The 23,242-nt window shown below is 70.6% G+C and overlaps 2 protein-coding genes across 2 annotated transcripts; both read right to left on the bottom strand.

The window, feature by feature from the left end:
• Positions 1–1,339: 1,339 nt before the first annotated feature.
• HINT2 (histidine triad nucleotide binding protein 2) lies at positions 1,340–5,538 on the bottom strand. The gene is made up of 5 exons (XM_074995911.1): positions 5,410–5,538; positions 4,467–4,613; positions 3,264–3,368; positions 1,840–1,912; positions 1,340–1,508 (listed from the first exon to the last, which is right to left on the bottom strand). Exons 1-5 carry the CDS (start codon positions 5,485–5,487, stop codon positions 1,417–1,419), a joined length of 495 nt encoding a protein of 164 aa, XP_074852012.1. The 5' UTR covers positions 5,488–5,538; the 3' UTR covers positions 1,340–1,416.
• Positions 5,539–8,086: 2,548 nt separating this feature from the next.
• Positions 8,087–17,330, bottom strand: TAF1C (TATA-box binding protein associated factor, RNA polymerase I subunit C). The gene is given in 15 exon segments (XM_074995912.1): positions 8,087–9,340; positions 9,706–9,843; positions 9,978–10,155; positions 10,258–10,287; positions 10,289–10,386; positions 10,473–10,603; positions 11,850–11,927; positions 12,858–12,981; positions 13,160–13,285; positions 13,551–13,801; positions 14,018–14,088; positions 14,977–15,072; positions 16,352–16,464; positions 16,703–16,796; positions 17,193–17,330. Coding segments are annotated over 15 exon segments (2,835 nt in total). The 5' UTR covers positions 17,322–17,330; the 3' UTR covers positions 8,087–8,162.
• Between the last annotated feature and the right edge of the window lie 5,912 nt (positions 17,331–23,242).

Raw genomic sequence — 23,242 nt, 5'->3', positions numbered from 1 at the left:
CCGCCTGTGTCTGCCCAGGACTCGGGCGTGGGGGCTTGTGGCACTGGAACATGCAGTGCCCGCAGGAGGGACCATCCTGGCACCTGCCCCCGGTGCCCGGCTGCAGCCCAGAATCCAACCCCCCCGCCTCGCTCGGGCAGCAGTGTGAAACGCCCCTCCCCCGCCGGCGCTTTTCAGTCCTGGGCACCCTGCAAACCGTGTTCGGTCCCTCCCGGGGCGCCGCTCGGTCCCTGCCCGAGGCTGTTCGGTGCTGCAGCTGGGCAGCAGCAGTCGGAGGCGGGTGGTGCTCACAGAGCGGCTGCAGCACCACAGGGCACCCTGGGCCCTGCCCTGGCTGGCGGCCGTCTTGCCCACAGGCTGCGGCGGAGGAGCAGTGGCCGAGAGCTCTGGGGAGGGGAAGGCCCCAGGCCTGGCTCTCTGTGCCGAGCTCAGCCCCGTGCTCCAGCCCAGGGGCTGGACGGGGAGCACGCTGGGGGTCGCCCCATGGGGCGCTGCAATGCGCTCGGGAATGGCGGCAGGTCTGGCTGGCAGCAGCTGCTGCGCTGCTTTGCACGCCAGCACAGGGCCTTTGCTGGGGCCCCCACGCCCCTGGCGGTGCCGGGTGCCTGGGCTGGCACTACCGCGCGCAGGGCAGCGCGGCTTTGGGGACAGGAGAGCTGCCAGCTCCGGCGCTCGGCCTGGGAGTCGCCGCTGCCACGGAGCATGCGGGGAGCACGGCAGCGCCGCGTGTGCGGGAGGTGAGCGAGGAGCGGCCCACGGAGCGCCGCGCGCCAGGCAGCAGGCGACAGGGCCCGGCGGGATGGTGCTGCACAGCGCCCCTGCCGCGACCCCGAACCCAGAGACGCGGCTCCCCTGGATCTGGGCCCTCAGAGCAGCGCTGGCCTGGAGAGCCTCACCCCTGCCGCTGGCAGAGCCCCCGGCTGCCCCCACCCAGCCTGGCCAGTGCAGTTCTCCCCACTCCCCCACCCCAGGGCACCCCCGGTGCTCCCTGCCCCCAGCCTGCACCCCACCGTGCTCCCCCACCCAGCCTGGCCAGTGCAGTTCTCCCCACTCCCCCACCCCAGGGCACCCCCGGTGCTCCCTGCCCCCAGCCTGCACCCCACCGTGCTCCCTCACCCAGCCTGGCCAGTGCAGTTCTCACTGCCTCCCCGCCTGCACCCCACCGTGCTCCCCCACCCAGCCTGGCCAGTGCAGTTCTCCCCACTCCCCCACCCCAGGGCACCCCACAGTGCTCCCCGCCCCCAGCCTGCACCCCACCACCTCCGGCAGGGCTCTGCTGCCCGGCAGCCCCTCCTGGGGCCGGGCACGGGGACGCACAGGGCAGTGATCACACGGCCTGGCCTCTCCCAGCGCTTTAATGGAGCCGGGGGCTCGCCCAGCCGGCTGCGTCAGCTGCTGCCCCGCCGCGCTCCGCTCTCAGCCGGGGGGCCAGCCCATCTGGCGCCCGCCCAGCACGTGCAGGTGCAGGTGGTAGACGGACTGGGCACCGAGCTTCCCGTCGTTGATCACTGGAAGGCAGAGACATGGGGTGAGTGCGCCGCGCCCCGGGGGGTGGGGTGCCTGGAGCAGGGCCGACCCCTCCCCCTCCCCCTCCCATGGGCAGAGCTGGCTGGCCAGGCCAGCAGCGGGGTGACCCCATGGGGCAGCAGGAGGAGGCCCCCGGCAGGCAGGCGTGACGGGGAGAGGATGCCCCAGGGCGGGGATACGGGCCGTGCTGGGGGACACGAGGTGCTCACGCATCTGGGACCGGGCTCACTGGGGCTGGCAGCCAGGGAAACCCGGGCCGGGCCGGGATGGGCCCCAGGGCGCTCCCTGGCAGGAGGGGTCCCAGCAGCTCACCCACTCGGTAGCCGTCCACCAGTCCCTCCGCCTTCGCCGTCTGGCTGGCCACCACCAGCAGGTGCCCCAAGAGCTGGGCATGGAGCACAGGTGCAGATTCAGGGGACCCAAGTGCTCTACCCCCCAGAGCCCCTCCCGGGGGTCCTACAGCGCCCCACCCCCCCACGCCCCAGGGCCCCTCCCGCGGGTCCTACAGCGCCCCACCCCCCCACGCCCCAGGGCCCCTCCCACGGGTCCTACAGCGCCCCACCCCCCAGAGCCCCTCCCGGGGGTCCTAGAGCGCCCCGCCCCCCCACGCCCCAGGGCCCCTCCCTGGAGTCCTACAGCGCCCCGCCCCCCCACGCCCCAGGGCCCCTCCCGCGGGTCCTACAGCACCCCGCCCCCCCTACGTCCCAGGGCCCCTCCCGGGGGTCCTACAGCGCCCCGCCCCCCCATGCCCCAGGGCCCCTCCCTGGAGTCCTACAGCGCCCCGCCCCCCCCACGCCCCAGGGCCCCTCCCGCGGGTCCTACAGCGCCCCGCCCCCCCACGCCCCAGGGCCCCTCCCGCGGGTCCTACAGCGCCCCGCCCCCCCACGCCCCAGGGCCCCTCCCGCGGGTCCTACAGCGCCCCGCCCCCCCACGCCCCAGGGCCCCTCCCTGGAGTCCTACAGCGCCCCGCCCCCCCACGCCCCAGGGCCCCTCCCTGGAGTGTTACAGCGCCCCACCCCCCCAACGCCCCAGAGCCCCTCCCTGGAGTCCTACAGCGCCCCGCCCCCCCACGCCCCAGGGCCCCTTCCTGGGGTCCTATAGCGCCCTGCCCCCCCCACACCCCAGAGCCCCTCCCGGGGGTCCTACAGTGCCCCACCCCCCACCTCCCCAGAGCCCCTCCCTGGGAGCTCAGTGCCCCACCCCCCAGGGCCCCTCCCTGGGAGGTCAGACACAGCCTGACCCTGCCGCACAGTGAGTGCCCCTCCTGGGTGACTCTGAGCCCCTGCAGGTGTAAGACCCACACACAGGGCCCAGGAGCCCCAGAACCCCCCCGAGCATCAGGCAGGGTAGGGGGCTCCAAAGGGAGGGTGTCCTGCCAGGCTGAGCAAAGCCCTGAGCATGCGGGTGTGGTGCCAGCACAAGGCTGGGGCCCGCCCCTCGCAGGGCGCTTAACCCCAGCCCGGCCCGGCCCGGCCCGGCCCCTCGCAGGGCGCTTAACCCCAGCCCGGCCCGGCCCGGCCCGGCCCCTCGCAGGGCGCTTAACCCCAGCCCGGCCCCGCCCCTCGCAGGGCGCTTAACCCCGGCCCAGCCCCGCCCAGCGCGCTTAACCCCAGCCCGGCCCCGCCCGGCCCGGCCCCTCGCAGGGCGCTTAACCCCGGCCCGGCCCCGCCCAGCCCCTCGCAGGGCGCTCTGCCCAGGCCCGGCCCGGCCCGGCCTGACCCCATCTTTCTGCTCACCTCCACGTCCCCCGCGGCCACGCGGCTCAGCCGGGGGATGGGGCGCTTGGGGACCACCAGGAAGTGCACCGGGGCCTGGGGGGCCACGTCCCGGAAGGCCAGGCACTGCGGGGAGAGAACGGGGAGCAGGGCTGCCAGAGGGCACCAGCCGGCTCCTGCCCAGCCAGGCTGTGACCCGTCCCGCCGGCCCTCCACAGAGCACATCACCAACGCTGCACAGCTCAACCCCGGGCACAGCGACACCAGGGGCTGAGCCGGGCCGGCCCCGGGGGCTCATGTGGAAAAGCTCAGGGGGAGGACACCCACAGGGGAGTGCTGGGCGGGGGACACACAGGGGGGCTCTGGGCGGGGGGTGGGAACACAGGGGAGCTCTGGGGCGGCGGCACACAGGCGAGATGGGGACACAGGGGAGCTCGGGGGGGAGGCACACACAGGGGAGCTCTGGGGCGGTGGCGCACAGGCGAGATGGGGACACAGGGGAGCTCTGGGGGGGGCACACACAGGCGAGATGGGGACACAGGGGAGCTCTGGGTGGTGGATGGGGCCCAGACAGGCCCCCGCCCCCCTATGTGGGACTCACCTCTCAGCTGGGCTGACTCCCCTGCCCCAGCAGAGTGGCTTCCCACCAACGGGAGGGTCCAGCCGGGGGCCTCTGACCCAGCTGTGGAGGGGCCGGCAGGAGCTGCCTGGGGGGCAGGCCAGGGCTCCAAGCCCCCAGCGCTCTCACACGCGGACGCCTGGGCCTGCCCCCCCGCCTTGTCCCCAGGGCCTGGCCTTCCCGGGGAGGGAACTGAGCCGAGCCGAGCCCCACTGCACAGGCTGGCCAGAGCAGGTGGCTCCTAGCCCCAGGCCCCGACAGCCTGCCCTCAGCCCCCCCGCCCCACTGGGAGCCAAGGGGCAGAGCCCCACAGGGTGTGGCCGGGGCTAGGAGGGGCCCGGCCCGGCTCAGGCGCACCCCACAGCTGGCTGGGGCACTGCCAGCACTCGGCCTAGGCAGGGAGGGGCTGGCAGAGAGAGGAGAGACCCCGTAACTCCAGCGGGGCGGGGGAGAAGCCCTGTGTGCAGGGGAGCAGTCTGGCCCCGGGGGGGGGTGTGGGACGCAAGGTGCTGGAGTGGGGCTGTGGAGTGCCAGGGCCCCCCACCAGGGCCTGCGGCCCCTCCAACGGGGGGGTGCCTGTGTGCGCGCGCGCGCCTGCCTGTCACCTTGTCATCTTCGTGCAGGATGTGGGCTGGCACGGAGCGGTCGATGATCTTGCTGAAGATGGTGGGGGGCTGCTGGCCGGGCCCCTCGGCTGCCCGCTGAGCCTTCTGCACCTCGCTGTCCAGGCCCCCGCAGGACGCGCAGCACCTCTGGGGCACAGGGGCAGCGGCTCAGCGCCTGGCACACCCCGCCAAGCCCCAGCTGTTGGGGGGCTGTGCAGCGAGGCCCCAGCCCACCTCAGTGGCCCCCCCGAGGGCAGCAGCACATCCTTGGATGCAGCCCCAGGCACAGGCCGACCCCCATGGGCCAGGGGCAGGGCGGGGGGTGCGGCTGCAGCCTGGGGCTGGGCTCGCAGACAGAGCAGCCTCCAGCTTGTGCCCGCGGGGGGCGCGTGTGCATGGGGGTGATGCTGGCAGAGGCTCTGGGGAGCCGTGTGGCCAGCTGGGCCCTGTCTTAGGGCTTCACATCTCACCCCCTGGGGGTCCCGGCTCCCTGCCCCCCCATCTCCCCCCCGCGGGGTCCCGGCTCCCTGCCCCCATTGCGCCCCCACCGCAGGGTCCCGGCTCCCGCCCCCCCATCTCCCCCCCCCGCGGGGTCCCGGCTCCCGCCCCCCCATCGCACCCCCCCGCGGGGTCCCGGGTCCCGGATCCCGCCCCCCCCATCGCACCCCCCGTGGGGTCCCGGCTCCTGGCTCCCCGCCCCCCCCCGCGGGATCCCGGCTCCCCGCCCCCCCATCGCACCCCCCGTGGGGTCCCGGCTCCTGGCTCCCCGCCCCCCCCCGCGGGATCCCGGCTCCCCGCCCCCCCATCGCGCCCCCCGCGGGGTCCCGGCTCCCCGCCCCCCCCATCGCACCCCACCGCAGGGTCCCGGCTCCCGCCCCCCATCGCGCCCCCCGCGGTCCAAGCGGCGGGGGCGGGGCCGGACGCCTGGGTTCCCGGCCGGTACCTGTGCCCGGGGGGTCCCCGCCCCGCAGCCCCGGGCCAGGAGCCGAGCCCCGCGGAGCACCGCCGCCGCCGCCGCCATGCGAGTCCCGCCGCGCCCGCCTATTGGCTGCCCAGAGCCCAGCGCGCGCCTATTGGCTGCCGGGCCTGCCACTCCCCGCCCCACTGCCGGCCCGACGCTGGGCAGGCCCCGCCTCAGTCTCCCCCCGTGCCAGTGGCCGCCCCTCCCCCAGCGGGAAGGCAGCAGGGGCGTGCGCGTGCGCGTGCGCGTGCGCAAACTCCACGACGCACGTGTGTAGGGGGCGTTTGCACACATTGGTGCCCGGGGACACACGCGGGTCTCGCTGTGCACTCAGCACACGGGCAGGTGTCCCTCGCTGTGGGTGTGTTTGCACACGCTGGTGCCCCACACGTACACCTGGCCTCTCACAATCATACTGGCAGGTGGCTCTGGTGTGTGTTTGCACACGCTGGTGCCCAACATGTACACCTGGCCTCTCACAATTATACTGGCAGGTGACTGGCATGTGTTTGCACACGCTGGTGCCCAACATGTACACCTGGCCTCTCACAATTATGCTGGCAGGTGGCTCTGGGGTGTGTTTGCACACAGTGGTGCCCAACATGTACACCTGGCCTCTCACAATTATACTGGCAGATGGCTCTGGGGTGTGTTTGCACACAGTGGTGCCCAGGATACACACACCTCCGTGTGCACCTCGCAATCGTGCTCTCAGGTGTCCCTCACATTGCTTTTGCACACACTGGTCCCCAGGACACATGCACACCTGTGTGTGCTTCACAATCTTGCTGGCAGATGTCCCTCGCTGTGGGTGTGCTCGCACCCGCTGGTGCCTGATATGTACACACCTCAGTATGTCTCACGCTGTGGTAGCAGGTGGCTCTGGGGGGGTGTTTGTGCACTGGGGTCCGGGACACACACACACACCATGGGGCGCACCTCATAATCTCGCTGGCAGGTGTCCCTTGCTGTGGGTGTGCTCGCACATGCTGGTGCCCGACACGTAGACACCTGTGCCACAGTGTGCTGCCAGGCAGCTCTGGGGATGTGTTTGCACACTGGTGCCTGGGACACATGCACACCATGGGGTGCACCGGCAGGTGACTCCCCAGCCTGGTTGCAGGCTGAAGCCTGACAGCCTGGGCCGGGCGGGGCACAGAGTGGGGTGTGCAGCCAGGGGAAGCAGCCGTGGCCTGGGCAAGGGCTGGATGGCCCCAGGAGGCTGGCAGGGCGCTGGGAGGCAAGGAAGGGCCAGGCCCAGCCCTGCTGGAGGCGCTCTCCAGCTGGCAGGTGACGGCTGAAGGAGGACACCAGCGACACCCTCCCAGTGATGACCACAAACTGGCTCCGGTGATCACTGCAGCCCCTAGGACTGGGGCGGCTCCTGCTGCAGCCAGCGCCCAGCCTGTGCCCCTGCTGCCCCCCCCCCCCCCGACGAGGGAACCCTTTCCCCCTGCTGCCCCATTCCCAGTGCAGGCTGCCCACGAGGCCCCAGGCCAGCCCTGCCCACGGCTGGGCCAAGGCCCCCAAGGGAACGACCAGCCCCAGCACCTGGTGCCCACCTCTGGCAGCCCCAGGCTAAGGGCCCCGGGCGGGGGGGGAGGTGCAGCCCTGCCTGCAGGGGAGCCCTGGGGGAGCCGGGGCTAGGAGGCAGGAACACTTCCCTAGTCACGTCCTCTGCCCTGCTCCTGTCCCCAGCCACACAGCGCCCCCGCCTCCCCTCACTGGCTGGGGGCTCCAAAGCCCCCCGAGCTCCAGCTCCCGGCTGTTCGGGGGAGCAAGGCTTGTGCCCTACAGCAGGGCCGGGGTGCTCAGTCATGTGCCCAGTGGGAGGGACGCAGCAGACACACCCACCTCCCCTCCAGGCCCAAGGGGCCTGTCTCCCCCCCCGCCTGTGACTCACACAGACTCTCAGCTCAGGAGCTGCTGAAGTTGGCTGCGCCCCCACCAGTGCCCAGGCTCGCTGCTGCGCGGGGAAAGGGGCAGAAGCCCCCGAGGGGTAGGAATGGGCTGGAAGTGCCTGCGGGGCCCAGACCCCATCTCGGGCGGGTGGCTCCCAGGACGGGGGCTGCACCTCTGCCTGGGTGAGGCACGTGCCCAGTGTCCCTGCTACGCTCAAAGGTCTCTCCCCACCCCGAGTGGCAGTGAGCACGCTGACCCTGTGCCCGGGTGCCAGGGCATCAGTGCCAGGCCTGCCCAGACAGGAGCCCCACGACCTCAGCGCTGGCCCCTCAGGCCTCGTGCCCAGCTGCAGGGTGGGGCTGGCTGGGGGCAGCTGGGCCAGTGACACAGGAACGAGAAACCCTCAGCCTGGCTCCCCCAGCCCTGCACACAGTGGGGGCAGCAGGGGGCCAGGTGGGCACTGCAGCCCCGGCCTTGTGCCTGAGAAACCGCAGGGGTGACAGCGGAGAGCCCATGAACCTGCTCCCACCTGCTGGGGCTAGACCTGCTGGAGGAACGCCCCGCCCCGCCCCGCCCCACTGACCAGGCCCTGGTGCCACCTCCACTCGCTTTTATTGTCGTCTGCAGCAGCCCGCAGCCCCTGGGCGTGCAGGGCCAGCCCCAGCCGCGGCTCAGAAGGGGTGCGTTTAGGGGGGCTAGACCTGCTGGAGGAACGCCCCGCGCCGCCCCGCCCCGCCCCACTGACCAGGCCCTGGTGCCGCCTCCACTCGCTTTTATTGTCGTCTGCAGCAGCCCGCAGCCCCTGGGCGTGCAGGGCCAGCCCCAGCCGCGGCTCAGAAGCCCATGCGGGGCCGTTTACAAGGGGTGCGCGAGATCGTGGGGCGCCGACTCTGGGAGGAGGGGGCCCAGTGCTGGCTGCCCAGGCTGGAGGCCTGGCTGGCAGGCAGCTCGGGTGACGGCTCCAGGGAGGGCTCGCCGAAGAGGGCCAGGTAATCCCGCAGGGTGCTGCGGCGCTCCTTGGGGATGCCACGTGCCTGCAGGCTCTGGGAGGACAGCAGCTGGGAAGAGTCCTTGGGGTCCTGGCTGCCCCAGGCCTCCTGGGAGCCGGGCTGGCTGCCCTGGGAGCTGCTGGCCAGGGCGGAGGGCAGGTCCCCACAGCCGGCTCCGGGCAGGGAGAGGTGCGGGGGGCGTGCCGGGGGCTCGGGGCTGGGGGGCCGGCTGCTGGAGAAGGCACTCAGCTCAGACTGGTAGGTGATGGAGGAGGTGAAGCTGCCCGACAGGCTGCGGCGGCTCCGCGTCTGCTTCAGACGCCGTCTGCGGTCCCGCAGCACGTGCAGCTTGTGGGCCTTGCTGGTCCCCTGCCTCTCGTCCCACCAGGCGGTCCAGCCGCCCGCCCACGAGGCCGTCAGCCGCTTGCTCACGTCGTCGGGCCAGGCCTGGGGATCCACGCACTGGGGCCTGGCCAGCGGGGTGGGGGGCGGCCCCAGGGCCCAGGGTCCCAGGCAGCTCCGCTCCTGCATGGTGCGGCGCAGCAGCTGGTGGGCCTGGCGGTGCAGGGAGCTGTCCCCCGCGAGCTGGCTCAGCTCTGCCCGGCGGAAGAGGTGGTGCTGGCTGACGGTGGCGGGGGCCTGGAACAGGCTCTGCTGTGGCAGCTGGCCCCAGGCCTTGCCCAGCGCCTTCAGCCAGCGGCTGTAGCGGGCAGCGGCTGCGGGTCCCAGGCTGGCCCTGGCCTCCTCCAGGGCAGCAGGGCCCTCAGCGCCAGGCCCCTGTGGGCAGACTCTCTGCTCGTGGCCTGAGCCCGGCGAGGGCGAGGCGGGAGCTGCCAGGGGGGCGCCTCCCGTGGGCGAGGGCGAGACCAGGCCTGGCGAGGCGGGGGCAGCCGGGGCCTCGCTCTCTGCCGGGTTGGACGCATCGTGCAGCAGGGTTTGGTAGAAGAGGTCCCCGGCCTCGGAAAGCTGGAAAACCAGCAAGGCCTGGTGCAGCCCCTGTGCAGCTCGGGCGGCTGTCACCCCTGGTGGGAGACAGAAGGGAGTGGGCAGAGGTCCTACCCCTGTGCAGACAGCCCCACCCAGAGCCAGGGGGATGCCCAGCCTGGGCCCCCAGGTTCCCCCTCCCCTGGGGAACTAGGGCAGACAATCCCCGCCTGGGCCCATGGTGCCCTGCCCTCCACAAGAGCTGCTGGAAACCCCCAGGAACTTCCCAGAGCTGGGGGTTCCACTGCATGCCAGCGCCCTGCCCCCCACCCCCGAGAGATCCCTGCCCCACCCCTCCCTGCTGCACCACGCCCGGGCCCCTCTCCTGCCCCTTTGGTTGCACCCCAGTGATGGGACAAGTCACCCCACCCTACCCCGTCCGTGGCTCCCACCGACCACCTACCAGCTGCGGGCGCCGTCAGCCTCTGGCGCAGGAGGCCCTGCCAGGGGTTCACCTGTGGGGGGAGGATCTGCAGGCCCTGGGAGATGGGCTGGAGCCGGCGGGGGGGCCCTGCGAGCTGGCAGGCCGAGCGGCAGCCCCCTGCGCAAGAGGGGAGCGTGAGAAACCGAGGGCAAGTCCTGGCCCCAGCCCCTTCCCCCTTGCCAACCCCCAGCTCGGACCTCACCCCGCTGCACCCGCAGCACTGCCCCTCCCCCAGCTCTAGCCCCACTCACCCCTGTACTGCAGCAGCAGCAGCTCCTGTGTGCGGTGGGCCCCCAGCAGCAGCTTGTGGCTCCTCTCCTGGGCCCAGCCTGGCACCAGGTGGGCGAAGAGGGGTGGGGCCTCCAGCATGTGCTCCCAGCGCAGCACCGGCACCAGGGGCAGCCGCTCATCCACCAGATACACTGAGAACTGGGCAGGGCACCGGGGGGGCGGTCAGCAGAAGCCCTCCGTCCGCTCCCCTCCCCCGCCCGCACCCTGGGACTCCAGGGCTCACAGGCCGGCCGCGCTCACCTGCGTGGTGACGAGGTGCTGGCAGGGGTGGGGCCCGGCCCAGGTACAGGGGCAGCACCACACGCTCCCCTCTCTGGCACGACGCTTCGCCTCCCACCTTGAACAGGTCAGACTGGCTGCTGGCGGGGGGCCTGGAGCCGGCAGAGAGTGGGGCAGTGAGCACCGAGGGAGGGAGGGAGCCCTGCCCCGCCCCGCCCCGCCGGCCCCCCGCCTCACCCGCACGTCCAGGCACTGCAGCCCAGTGCGGTCGGCGCAGCTCAGCACCCGCGGTGTGGCGGTGAACTCGCTCCAGCGCCACGGCGATGCATCTCGGAAGAACGCCGTCTCGAGGTCCTGGCGCACAGCGCTGCAGGCTGGGGGCAGGACGCGGCAATCACAGACTGGCCATACCGGGGTTTAATTTACATCTGGTGGCTGTTTCGGTGACCGCTGGGCTGGGCTGGGCTGGCACCAAGCCTTGTGCCAGGCGGGCCGAGGGAGGGGCCTACTGAGAGCTGGTGGTGCCCTGAGCCTGGTTATGGCACTCATGTGTCTGGGCCGTGTTCATACGTTCAGTTATAGATACCGGCTCTGCCGCCGTGTTAGAAACGTTTGGGGCTGGAGGTGCAATCGCCCCCCCCAGGCAGGCGACATGGGCTAAACAAACGGGCAAAGCACCCAGACCTCCAATACACAGCTCAGGAATTTGGGGACTTGTCCTCTGGGATGCGGCCAATGGCAGAGAGCCCCAGCAGCCCACCTGCTCAGGTGATGCTACAGGGCCGGGGGGTGGGAAAGGAGTTTTCCCCTCCACGTGGAAAGCTACAACGTGGCCCTGGCAACGAGCATCTTTGCTCTGTGTCCCCGTGAACCAGGCCTGTGGGAACGGGGACCCCTCCTTCGGGGGGAGATTTCAGACACTCAAGAAATCAGCACAGAACGTGGCTGCACCAGTCGCTGCAACTGATGTAGATAATGTACCACTGTAGCCGTTTTCTCTCTCACCCTGTGCTCTCTCTCTTCGGTACTGACCCTCCCTGCAGGTGTTACACTCTGACGGACCGGCCCAGCGCGCTGGTCTGGGTACAGTCCAAGTAGCTACCCTACCGACCCGGGCCTGAGGCTGGACCCTCTGGGGGCTGGAAGCGTCTGTGTGGAGTTCGTGCAACAGGTTTCACAGCCCCTCACCTGAGGTGGAGGCGGCTGGTTTGGGCACTTGGCGCAGCTGCAGAGTCTGTGGGTTTGTTGTGCAGCTTCTGGCTGGCCGGGAGGGGGGCAGAGGTATGTTTGGGGCTGGCTGGATTCGCCTGAGTGAGGAGACCCCAGTCTGAGCTGTAACTACCCCGGATTTCAACTGTGCCCAGAGCCGCCTGTAACGTTAAACACGGCTGGGCCGGATGGGGGAGGCGGCCGACAGAGCGGGGGAGACACGACAGGCCCCTCTGGGGCCGGCTCTGTGGGGAGAGGGAAGGACATGGGACAGGGCTCAGCACCTCACTTGGGCAGGGGCAACGCAGGCCTGGGCCTGCCCCGGCTTTGGGCAGGGGGAGAAGGTGACACGCAGCGCTCGGTTCCACAGCAGCTTGGATGAGCCTCCCCCACCGCCCTGGGGCTCTTACCCAGTCTCCACGTCCCACAGGTACACGGAGCCGCCGAGGGTGCAGACCGAGAGCTCCCCGGGCAGGTGGGGGCTGCGGGAAAGGGCACAGCCTGAGAGCAGGGCAGAGCCCCCCGGCACCGCAAACCGAGTGCGAAGGGCTCACCACTGCCTCAGGCTCGACAAACTCACTCCAGCCAGTGCCACGCCCCTGGCACCAGGCCAAGCAGCGGTGGGGGAGGGGAAGCAGGGTGAGTGCATGGGGCTCGGGTGGGACAGCCACCGGGGAACCATCCCTGGGAGGGGTTCCTGGCCCAGCGCCAGCCATGGGGGGGTGACAAGTGCCAGGCTGAGCGAGGTCGGGGGGGGTGGGACACAAGTGGCCGGGCTGAGCGAGGTCGGGGGAGGGGTGGGGGCACACGTGGCCGGGCTGAGCGAGGTCGGGGGGGGGGCACAAGTGGCCGGGCTGAGCGAGGTCGGGGGTGGGGGCACAAGTGGCCGGGCTGAGCGAGGTCGGGGGTGGGGGCACAAGTGGCCGGGCTGAGCGAGGTCGGGGGGGGGGCACACGTGGTCGGGCTGAGCGAGGTCGGGGGAGGGGGCACACGTGGCCGGGCTGAGCGAGGTCGGGGGAGGGGTGGGGGCACAAGTGGCCGGGCTGAGCGAGGTCGGGGGGGGGGGGGCACACGTGGCCGGGCTGAACGAGGTCGGGGGAGGGGGCACACGTGGCCGGGCTGAGCGAGGTCGGGGGAGGGGTGGGGGCACAAGTGGCCGGGCTGAGCGAGGTCGGGGGGGGGGCACACGTGGCCGGGCTGAGCGAGGTCGGGTGGGGGACGACACACGTGGCCGGGCTGAGCGAGGTCGGGGGGGGGCACACGTGGCCGGGCTGAGCGAGGTCGGGGGGGGGCACACGTGGCCGGGCTGAGCGAGGTGGGGGGGCGCTGGCCCAGCACCAGCCGCGGGGCGAAGGGGCTGCCGCGGCACAGAGGAGGCGGCACGCAGGGCTGGCAAGGCCCGGGGCACGTACCTGACAGTGAGGCAGGAGGCAGGTGCGTCCGTGCGCACGACCTGCAGGGGGGCAGGGGCAGTGTCAGTGCCGGGCTGGAGCCGCCACGCGCCGCAGTGATGCTGGGAGCGAACGCCGACGAGGGCTGCAGGAGGGCGGAGAGACACGGCTGTCAGGGACGGGCACACCCAGCAACTCAGCACACCCGTTCCCTGCCCCATGGACCCGGGCTGGCTGCCACTCTCCCTGAGGTGCTGCCGCGAACAGGCCCGGGGGGGCAGAGTCAGGAGCTGAGCCAGGCGCTTCCCCAGGGCCCCACTCACCTTCCCCGGCCACCTGCACAGCAGCCACCTGAAGGACCCGGCCAGCGAGCTCAAACTGCGCAGGGCAGCCGTGTGCGCGGGGCTGCAGAGTACCAGCCTGCTGAGACACAGCCACCTCCTGGAAACCTGGCGCACGTCAAGGGCCACACGCCACGGAGAGGCACCCCGCAACCTGGGAGCAGCCCAGGCCAGTCCGGCCCCGCCACCAACCGCCAGCCATCCCATCCGGCTCGGCTCTGCACAGACCCACCCCAGCCGCGCCCCCTCATCGCCAGGTCAGCTGGGTCCTGGGCATCTCCAATGGGGCAAAAAGGCTGCAGCGGCCCCAGCCAGGAACTCTGCCACCACCCCGGGCCCCCGGCGTCTGCCCCACCACCCTTCCGAAGGATACACAGGACGTTCATGGCCTCCCCTCCTGGGTAGACCAGGCAGCCCCTGGGGGCAGGAGCCGCGTCCTCGCTGGGGAGCCAGGCCAAGGCTCCCCCGGTCAGGGCCTCGTCGAACAGCAGCTTCCCCGACTGCAGCACCAGCTCTTCATGGACACACTCGGCCAGCAGGCCCAGCGGCACCTCGAACAGCCAGTCCCGGGTGAGGCTGGAAAACCAGCGCAGGCGGGAGCTGGGGCAGCTTGGGACGCACCTGCTGCAGGGACAGGGGTGTGTTTAGCACAGCTGAGCCCTGCCCCTGCCCCCGCCCCTCCCCGCCCGCCCTCACCAGTTCAGCCGTGCAGCAGACAGCCAGGCCGCAGGATGCCCCCCAGCCCCGCCTAGCGACCGAGCACTGCCCCCCTCCGGCAGCCCCAGGCAAGGGGAACGCAGTGCCGGGGTCTGGGGCCCCCCACGGCCAGGCACCACTCACCGCCTGCTCCGCCTCCGGCTGAGCTCCTGCACCAGGGCCCTCACCTCGATGGTGTTTTCCCGCACCTTGCTCTGCTGGGGAGGGGACAGGCCGAGGTCAGTATGAGGGCGAAGGAACGCGCCCGGCCAGGGGGCAGCCATAGGCCATCCCCCTGGGCCGGAGCTCAGAGCGCCATGAGTGCTGGCACGGTACTGCCCCAGCTCAGCCCCGACCGGCGTGGGGTGGGGAGTGGCAGCAGCACAGCAAAGTGGGAACCTTCCCGCTATGCCGGGTGAGCCCAGCTGAACGTTCTGCATGAACACCGCATGCCTCAGTTTCCCTCTGGGGTGGAACGGCCTGGTGATGGGGCCGAGGGCTTGGCCTCAGGCGAGGCTGCTCCAGTGGCCAGCACAGGAGCTCTGGGTGGAGCTGCGCCCCCAGGGCAGGGGAGATGGGAAGTGAGGCAGAGCGAGGGGCCTGGGACGCCGGGTGGCCTGCACGCAGGGACTTGGCCGGGGGAGGGGGAGGCCCACCACCCGTGTTTCTGCGCTGCCCTGTGTTCCTGGCACCTAACAACCACCCCTGCCCCGTGTACAGGCCGGCCCAGTTGCTGTGGGCACAGCGGGGGTGCAGGGCCCCGGCTCTGGATGGAGACGCTATCGCTCGGAGCCGCGCGAGCGCCTTGCCCAGGTGGCGCTGCACTCAGAGAGAGAAGGCGCCAGCCCAGAACTCTGGCTGGCCTCACAGGAGCAGCTCCGGAGCACCCCTGCCCTGTGACAGACAGCGCCTCAGCTCTGCGCCCGCGCAGCACGTGGGCTGGCGGAGGGAGACGCTCCTGCGGCCGGGGTGGGGCTGCAGGCCCGGCGCTTCCCCACAGCGCGGAGACGCAGGGAGGCAGGTGATTCCCCCGACCGGCTCTGGCTCAGGCAAGGGCGGGGGCGGGGAGGACCGGGGGGAATCGCCCCACGAGGGAAGCTCACCGACAGCCGTGCCTCCCCGAGGCAGAAGTTCTCCTGCAGGAGCTGCCCCATGGCGCCGAAGGCCTCCTCAGGGTGGTCCTGGAAGAAGTGACTCAGCTGCCAGGAGAGAGGCAGGGTCAAGTCACCAGCTCTGCTCAGCCTCAGGGGGGCATCCCTGGGGGGCAGGGTTCAGACCGGCTGGTCCCGCAGACACAGCCTGCCCTGCTGGGGAGCCTGAGCCAGTGGGTGCATCCCAGGCCAACCCCCAGCGCGTGCCTGCAATGGGGCCCACCTGCAGAGCAGTGCATGCCGGGCCCTGTGCCTGGCCTGGCCTGGCCTGTGCTGCTGCCCTGTGGCCGGGGGGGCGTAAAGCAGCTCCCAGGGGGCGTGGGTGGCACGACTGAATGGGGACAGCAGGCAGACAAGAGCCTCACACGTGGCAGCCATCAGAGGGGCAGCCGCATTAGCCTGGACCCACAAACACACCAGGTCCAGGGCTCAGGAAGACCCCGGCGCCCCCTTCTCACAACCTGCCCCTGAGTCTCTGCCCCAGGCCTCTGACAAAGGGGCTTTGCCCAGGAACGCGCTGGCCCTGATCACTGTTAGTCTGGGACCTGCCACAGGACGTCCCGGTGGATTTACACTTGGCAATGAACCCCCCGAAGGATGGCAGCTCCCCCAGGCCCGGCAGGCCTGCAGGGAGACCAACGGCCCTCGCGGGACACAGGGGATCTCACGGCAGGTGGCAGAGTGGGGCCCAACTCAGCTGCCTCCCCTGGGCTGCCCTCAGGGCCTCTGGGCCAGGCTGCAGCGGGAGGCCGGGGTTCCCCTGAGGGGACACGTGTCACACAGAGCCTGGCTTGCAGGGACTCACGCGCAGGGCTCTGGGGGTGGAGCAGGACGGTGCTGGAGCCCAGGGCCTCCAGCCCTGGAGGAAGAATGGCCCCTGTGGAGGTCTGGCCCATCGAGGGGCCCCCAGAGCCAGCTTACAGCTGGAGCTCAACACAGGCAAGACACTGACAGGCAGTCCCTAGCGTGCGAGCAGGCTGCACCCATGGAGTGCCAGCCAGGCAGAGCTGGGGCATGCCCCTTGGACCCCAGGTCCAGCAGGCAGACGAATCCAGCCAGCTGGACTGTGGTAGGGAAGGGCCCAAAGAGCCTCCCTGAGACTGGTCAGCAGCTCTCTCTGCCCCACACCCATGGGGAGCTGCCCCATGCCCTCCGTCCCTCAGACCCAGGCGTGGTGGGAGACCCCTGGGATCAAGCACCCCCCCACTCTTGGAGCCCACCCATCAAGTGAGGCCAGTTGAGCTGTTGGGTGGCCCCGGGGTCCCCGCCTGCCCAGGAAGCAGCTGCTGCAGACCCCCCTCCCCACAGCGCTGCCCCATGGGATTACCTGCCCCGTGAAGTCCTGGGCTGCACTCGCTCCTGTCATGCCAGCCTGGGGCTTCCTTCGGATCTGCCCCATGTAGCAGATGTCCTGGGAGGTCAGGGAGGGGACCCTGCAGCCTGCAGCAGAGAAGGGCAGGGCCTGGTGGTTACCACAGCAGGGGAGGGAGCCACCACAGCCCCAGGGAGCAGGGGTCAGGTACACCCCATGGGCAAGGCTGTCTCCCCTCAGCGCTACCCCAACCCCAGGACACACACAAGCAGATCGGGCCCCAGGCTTGGGCTCCTCCAAACCTCACAGATGTTAACTGGCAGACAAAGGGGCCTTGCCGCCAGTTGGGCCCTCCCCCATTCTCACTGGTGTTGGGGGGCAGGAACGGCACGGCGCACGCCTCGCCCGGGACCCAGCTCTCGCCCGTCTTCGCCTGACGCGGCACAAACCTCTGCTGGGGCTGAGACCGACACAAGGCAGCAGGTTAAAAGAGAGTATTCCCCACCCCCATCCACAGGCACCCCGAGCACCCCATGCAGCCAAGCCAAGGCAGCCCCATGGCGACCTGCAGCTGGGCTCTCTGCCCAGGTCTGCAGGCTCCTGCTGTCGGAACCACCCCCCACCAGCTCTGGGCGGCACCCCCCAACCAGGGCCCCCCAGCGCTGCTGCTGGCACCCCCCACCTGGAGCCTCCCACCCAAAGGCAGCACCCTGCAACCACAGGCCCCAGCCCTGCTGGCACCCCCCAACCAGGGCCCCCCAGCGCTGCTGCTGGCACCCCCCAACTGGAGACCCCCACCGGTGAGCTGCACCGCCCTCCACCCCCAGCGCCGGCGGACGGGGCTGGCCGGACGCACCGCGGGGGGGCCCGGGGCCTGCACCCCGCCGTAGGTCCCCCAGCCGGCCAGGCGCGGCGCGCGGGACGCGGGGGGCCCGGGGGGCCCGGGGCTGCAGGCAGCGGCGAAGAGGCACGCGGGGAACGCCATGGCCGGGGCGGGGCCGGAGCCGGAAGACCCGGGGCGGGGCCGGAGCGGAGAGATCGGGGCGGGGCTAAACCCGGGGCGGGGCCGGAGCGGAGCGGAGGGGGCAGGGGGCGGGGTTACACCCGGGGCGGGGGCGGAGCGGAGGAGGGCGAAGGGGGCGGGGCTAAAACCGGGGCGGGGGCCGGAGCGCAGGGACCAGGGGGCGGGGTTACCCCGGGGCGGCGCGGGGCGGGGCCGGAGCGGATGTGCAGGGGGCGGGGCTAAACCCGGGGGCGGGGGCGGGGCCGGAAAGGAGGAGGGCGAAGGGGCGGGGCTAAACCCGGGTCGGGGCCGGAGCGGAGGGGCCAGGGGGCGGGGCCGGAGCGGTGCGCAGAGGGACTGAGGGAGTCTCGGACGGACTGACGCACCCGCCGGTCCCCGCGCTCGCGGTGCCCCCGCCCCTGTGCACTGTTACGCGCAGCGGCGGGTTCTCCCCTCCCCCATGCGCACGCGGATCCTCGGGGGCAGCCTGAGCAGCGGGCGGGGCTAGAGCCCAGCCGGGGCGGGGCTACAGCTGGGGGCGGGGCTAGAGCCCAGCCGGGGCGGGGCTACAGCTGGGGGCGGGGCTAGAGCCGACTGTAAGTCCCCCTGGACCCCAGTCGCCGCTGGGGTGATGCTCCTTCCATGCCAAGGGCGGTGCTGAGTCCCCCGCAGCGGGGCTGGGGCTGGGCCTGGGGGTCAGGCCAACAGCGTTGAGGGGCAGCCGGCAGGTGCCCCTGTCAAACAGCCCCATGGGCTGCAGGCTCGTGTGCGTAGTGCCCTGGCACCGCCAGCCAGGAGCTCACCGGCAGCGCCCGTCCCCGAGCTGGCCGGCCAGCCGGGAGCGAGGAGCGTCGCGCTGCTGGGTGTGCCAGGAGGGCCGGGCGCAGGCTCAGCAAGCAGAACAAGAGGCCCCCGGCCGTGCCCAGCGGAGTCGGGTGGGGGGTTAGCTCAGCACCCAGGGCCCTGCCCAGCGGAGTCAGGCACGAGGGGGTTAGCTCAGCACCCAGGGCCCTGCCCAGCGGAGTCGGATGGGGGGTTAGCTCAGCACCCAGGGCCCTGCCCAGCGGAGTCGGGTGGGGGGGGTTAGCTCAGCACCCAGGGCCCTGCCCAGCGGAGTCGGGCACGAGGGGGTTAGCTCAGCACCCAGGGCCCTGCCCAGCGGAGTCGGGCACGAGGGGGTTAGCTCAGCGCCCAGGTCCCTGCCCAGCGGAGTCGGATGGGGGGTTAGCTCAGCACCCAGGGCCCTGCCCAGCGGAGTCGGGCACGAGGGGGTTAGCTCAGCACCCAGGGCCCTGCGCAGCGGAGTCGGGCACGAGGGGGTTAGCTCAGCGCCCAGGTCCCTGCCCAGCGGAGTCGGATGGGGGGTTAGCTCAGCACCCAGGGCCCTGCCCAGCGGAGTCGGGCACGAGGGGGTTAGCTCAGCGCCCAGGTCCCTGCCCAGCGGAGTCGGGTGGGGGGGGTTAGCTCAGCACCCAGGGCCCTGTGCAGCAGAGTCGGGTGGGGGGGGTTAGCTCAGCGCCCAGGGCCCTGTGCAGCGGAGTCGGGTGGGGGGTTAGCTCAGCACTCAGGGCCCTGCCCAGCGGAGTCGGGTGGGGGGGGTTAGCTCAGCACCCAGGGCCCTGTGCAGCGGAGTCGGGTGGGGGGGGTTAGCTCAGCGCCCAGGGCCCTGTGCAGCGGAGTCGGATGGGGGGTTAGCTCAGCGCCCAGGGCCCTGCCCAGCGGAGTCGGGCGCGAGGGGGTTAGCTCAGCACCCAGGGCCCTGCGCAGCGGAGTCGGGCACGAGGGGGTTAGCTCAGCACCCAGGGCCCTGCGCAGCGGAGTCGGGCACGAGGGGGTTAGCTCAGCACCCAGGGCCCTGCGCAGCGGAGTCGGGCACAAGGGGGTTAGCTCAGCACTCAGGGCCCTGCCCAGCGGAGTCGGGTGGGGGGTTAGCTCAGCACCCAGGGCCCTGCGCAGCGGAGTCGGGTGGGGAGTTAGCTCAGCGCCCAGGGCCCTGCGCAGCGGAGTCGGATGGGGGGTTAGCTCAGCACCCAGGGCCCTGCGCAGCGGAGTCGGGCACGAGGGGGTTAGCTCAGCACCCAGGGCCCTGCCCAGCGGAGTCAGATGGGGGGTTAGCTCAGCGCTCAGGGCCCTGCCCAGCGGAGTCGGGCACGAGGGGGTTAGCTCAGCACCCAGGGCCCTGCGCAGCGGAGTCGGGTGGGGGGTTAGCTCAGCGCCCAGGGCCCTGCCCAGCGGAGTCGGGCACGAGGGGGTTAGCTCAGCACCCAGGGCCCTGCCCAGCGGAGTCGGGCACGAGGGGGTTAGCTCAGCACCCAGGGCCCTGCGCAGCGGAGTCGGGTGGGGGGTTAGCTCAGCGCCCAGGGCCCTGCCCAGCGGAGTCGGGTGGGGAGTTAGCTCAGCACCCAGGGCCCTGCCCAGCGGAGTCGGGCACGAGGGGGTTAGCTCAGCACCCAGGGCCCTGCGCAGCGGAGTCGGGTGGGGGGTTAGCTCAGCACCCAGGTCCCTGCCCAGCGGAGTCGGGCACGAGGGGGTTAGCTCAGCACCCAGGGCCCTGCCCAGCGGAGTCGGGCACGAGGGGGTTAGCTCAGCACCCAGGGCCCTGCCCAGCGGAGTCGGGCACGAGGGGGTTAGCTCAGCGCCCAGGTCCCTGCCCAGCGGAGTCGGGTGGGGGGGGTTAGCTCAGCACCCAGGGCCCTGTGCAGCAGAGTCGGGTGGGGGGGGTTAGCTCAGCGCCCAGGGCCCTGTGCAGCGGAGTCGGGTGGGGGGTTAGCTCAGCACTCAGGGCCCTGCCCAGCGGAGTCGGGTGGGGGGGGTTAGCTCAGCACCCAGGGCCCTGTGCAGCGGAGTCGGGTGGGGGGGGTTAGCTCAGCGCCCAGGGCCCTGTGCAGCGGAGTCGGATGGGGGGTTAGCTCAGCGCCCAGGGCCCTGCCCAGCGGAGTCGGGCGCGAGGGGGTTAGCTCAGCACCCAGGGCCCTGCGCAGCGGAGTCGGGCACGAGGGGGTTAGCTCAGCACCCAGGGCCCTGCGCAGCGGAGTCGGGCACGAGGGGGTTAGCTCAGCACCCAGGGCCCTGCGCAGCGGAGTCGGGCACAAGGGGGTTAGCTCAGCACTCAGGGCCCTGCCCAGCGGAGTCGGGTGGGGGGTTAGCTCAGCACCCAGGGCCCTGCGCAGCGGAGTCGGGTGGGGAGTTAGCTCAGCGCCCAGGGCCCTGCGCAGCGGAGTCGGATGGGGGGTTAGCTCAGCACCCAGGGCCCTGCGCAGCGGAGTCGGGCACGAGGGGGTTAGCTCAGCACCCAGGGCCCTGCCCAGCGGAGTCAGATGGGGGGTTAGCTCAGCGCTCAGGGCCCTGCCCAGCGGAGTCGGGCACGAGGGGGTTAGCTCAGCACCCAGGGCCCTGCGCAGCGGAGTCGGGTGGGGGGTTAGCTCAGCGCCCAGGGCCCTGCCCAGCGGAGTCGGGCACGAGGGGGTTAGCTCAGCACCCAGGGCCCTGCCCAGCGGAGTCGGGCACGAGGGGGTTAGCTCAGCACCCAGGGCCCTGCGCAGCGGAGTCGGGTGGGGGGTTAGCTCAGCGCCCAGGGCCCTGCCCAGCGGAGTCGGGTGGGGAGTTAGCTCAGCACCCAGGGCCCTGCGCAGCGGAGTCGGATGGGGGGTTAGCTCAGCGCCCAGGGCCCTGCCCAGCGGAGTCGGATGGGGGGTTAGCTCAGCACCCAGGGCCCTGCCCAGCGGAGTCTGGCGCGAGGGGGTTAGCTCGGCGCCCAGGTCCCTGCCCAGCGGAGTCGGGCACGAGGGGGTTAGCTCAGCGCCCAGGTCCCTGCCCAGCGGAGTCGGGCGCGAGGGGGTTAGCTCAGTGCTCCGGGGGCCGGACAAGGCCAGAAGGCAGAGCCGAAGGTGCACGGTCAGAGCTGGGTCGCCACCTGCGGCAGCTTCTCCTCCCCGTCCGACCAGCCCTGAGTGGCCTGTGCTGCTGCTCCTCCCAGGCCCTGCCCCAGCCGGAGACCTGGACTGACGTAGCTCGCGCCTCTCTCCCTGCCCGGCTGGCTGGGCTTGGCTCTGCCAGCAGCAGCGCCGGGGTTGCCTGGCCCGTCCAGCAGCAGGGCTGGGAGCCCGCAGCACTTCCTCACACTCATTCCGCCAGGCAGGCGCTGGACGGGGGCTGGGGATGGAGGCTCAGGAGCCTGTTCCAAGGGCCGGGAGGAGCATCCCAGGTGGCCCCAGGAGACACAAGGGAGGCGGTTGCTGCCCCCAGCACATGCAGGTTAGCCCAGCTTTGAGGTTTCAGTGCCTCACTGCAAGCCCAGCAGGAGGGTGACCAGATGTCCTGGTCTTGAAGGGTCAGTTCCACCTCTAAGGCCCCCTTTTGTTAAAAACCGGCTGATTGTCCCCTATTTTTTGTCTTCCCTCCATTGGCACTGGCGGAGCCTGCTGCTCTTGGCACCCCTGCCTGCCCACCAGCAGCGAGTGGGGGGAGGTCCAGTGGCCCACTGATGGGGTGGGTGTGCCAGGCTGGTGGGGGGCAAAAATGTGGCACATGGTGCCAGCTGCTCTCCCTGCAGGTCGGTCAGTGCAGCCTCTGCTCTGTGCCGGTTCCTGCCAGCAGGCTGCTACGCCCACCCCCGGTTCCCTGGCTGCTGTCGCTGGGGTGTGCGGGCAGATGCCAGGCAGCAGCACCTCAGAGGAGAAAGAGAAAGTGAGAGAGAGAAGTGGAGGAACTGACATTTATATTCAAATTCGGCACATTAACACAGTTTAAATCGTGATGGGAACTTTCTGAGTCGCTATAGGGGCTCGTCTGCATACTTGGCTCAGTCTAATTCTTGACCTTCCCCCCCACCCCTCCACTCTCTGATTTGCTCACTTGATTATCTTTTTCTGATTTGTCCTCCTTGCTTACTGTTTTTGGTTCTCTGTGCCTTAAATATTGAGTCTGGTCTGGTCTGGCTATGGTCTGAAGAAGTGGGTCTGTCCCACGAAAGCTCACCTAATAAACTATTTTGCTGGTCTTTAAAGTGCTACTTGACTGCTTTTTGTTTCAATAACATCCAGTGCTCCCACATCTCACCAACAACTGCGTTACAGCGGCCCTTCAAGTCAGAGATACGGCTTGGTTGGGACCTTTCGTGGTGGTGACGTCCGGGTGATCAGGCCGGGGTCTGCTGTCTGGGCTGGAAGTTGCTAGCCTCCGCCTTGTGTCCAGGAACCCACACCCTTATTCCTGCTAAATCACCTTTTATACTGTTTCTTACTTGGGGGTTCGATACCTGGCCAATTAAAGCGTTTGTTACCTAATTTGGGCTTTCTATCCTCCCGGCCTGTCAGAACATGTTACAAGATTTCCGCTGTCCTTGGTCATTTTCTGAACCTCCCCCACCGGGACCCTCTGATGTTGCACACCCAGGCTACGTCTACACGTGCACCCAACTTCGAAATAGCTTATTTCGATGAATAACGTCTACACGTCCTCCAGGGCTGGCAACGTCGATGTTCAACTTCGACGTTGCTCAGCCCAACATCGAAATAGGCACAACGAGGGAACGTCTACACAGCAAAGTAGCACACATCGAAATAAGGGAGCCAGGCACAGCTGCAGACAGGGTCACGGGGCGGACTCAACAGCAAGCCGCTCCCTTAAAGGGCCCCTCCCAGACACACTTTCATTAAACAGTGAAAGATACACAGAGCCAACAACTAGTTGCAGACCCTGTATATGCAGCACGGACCCCCAGCTGCAGCAGCAGCAGCCAGAAGCCCTGGGCTAAGGGCTGCTGCCCACGGTGACCACAGAGCCCCGCAAGGGCTGGAGAGAGAGTATCTCTCAACCCCCCAGCTGATGGCCGCCATGGAGGACCCCGCTATTTCGATGTTGCGGGACGCGGATCGTCTACACGTCCCTACTTCGATGTTGAA

The sequence above is a fragment of the Carettochelys insculpta genome, chromosome 5 (assembly GCF_033958435.1).
Source record: "Carettochelys insculpta isolate YL-2023 chromosome 5, ASM3395843v1, whole genome shotgun sequence".
Taxonomy (NCBI): domain Eukaryota; kingdom Metazoa; phylum Chordata; order Testudines; family Carettochelyidae; genus Carettochelys; species Carettochelys insculpta.
The sequence above is the reverse complement of the archived record's forward strand: the minus strand, read 5'-3'. Positions and strand labels throughout refer to the sequence as shown.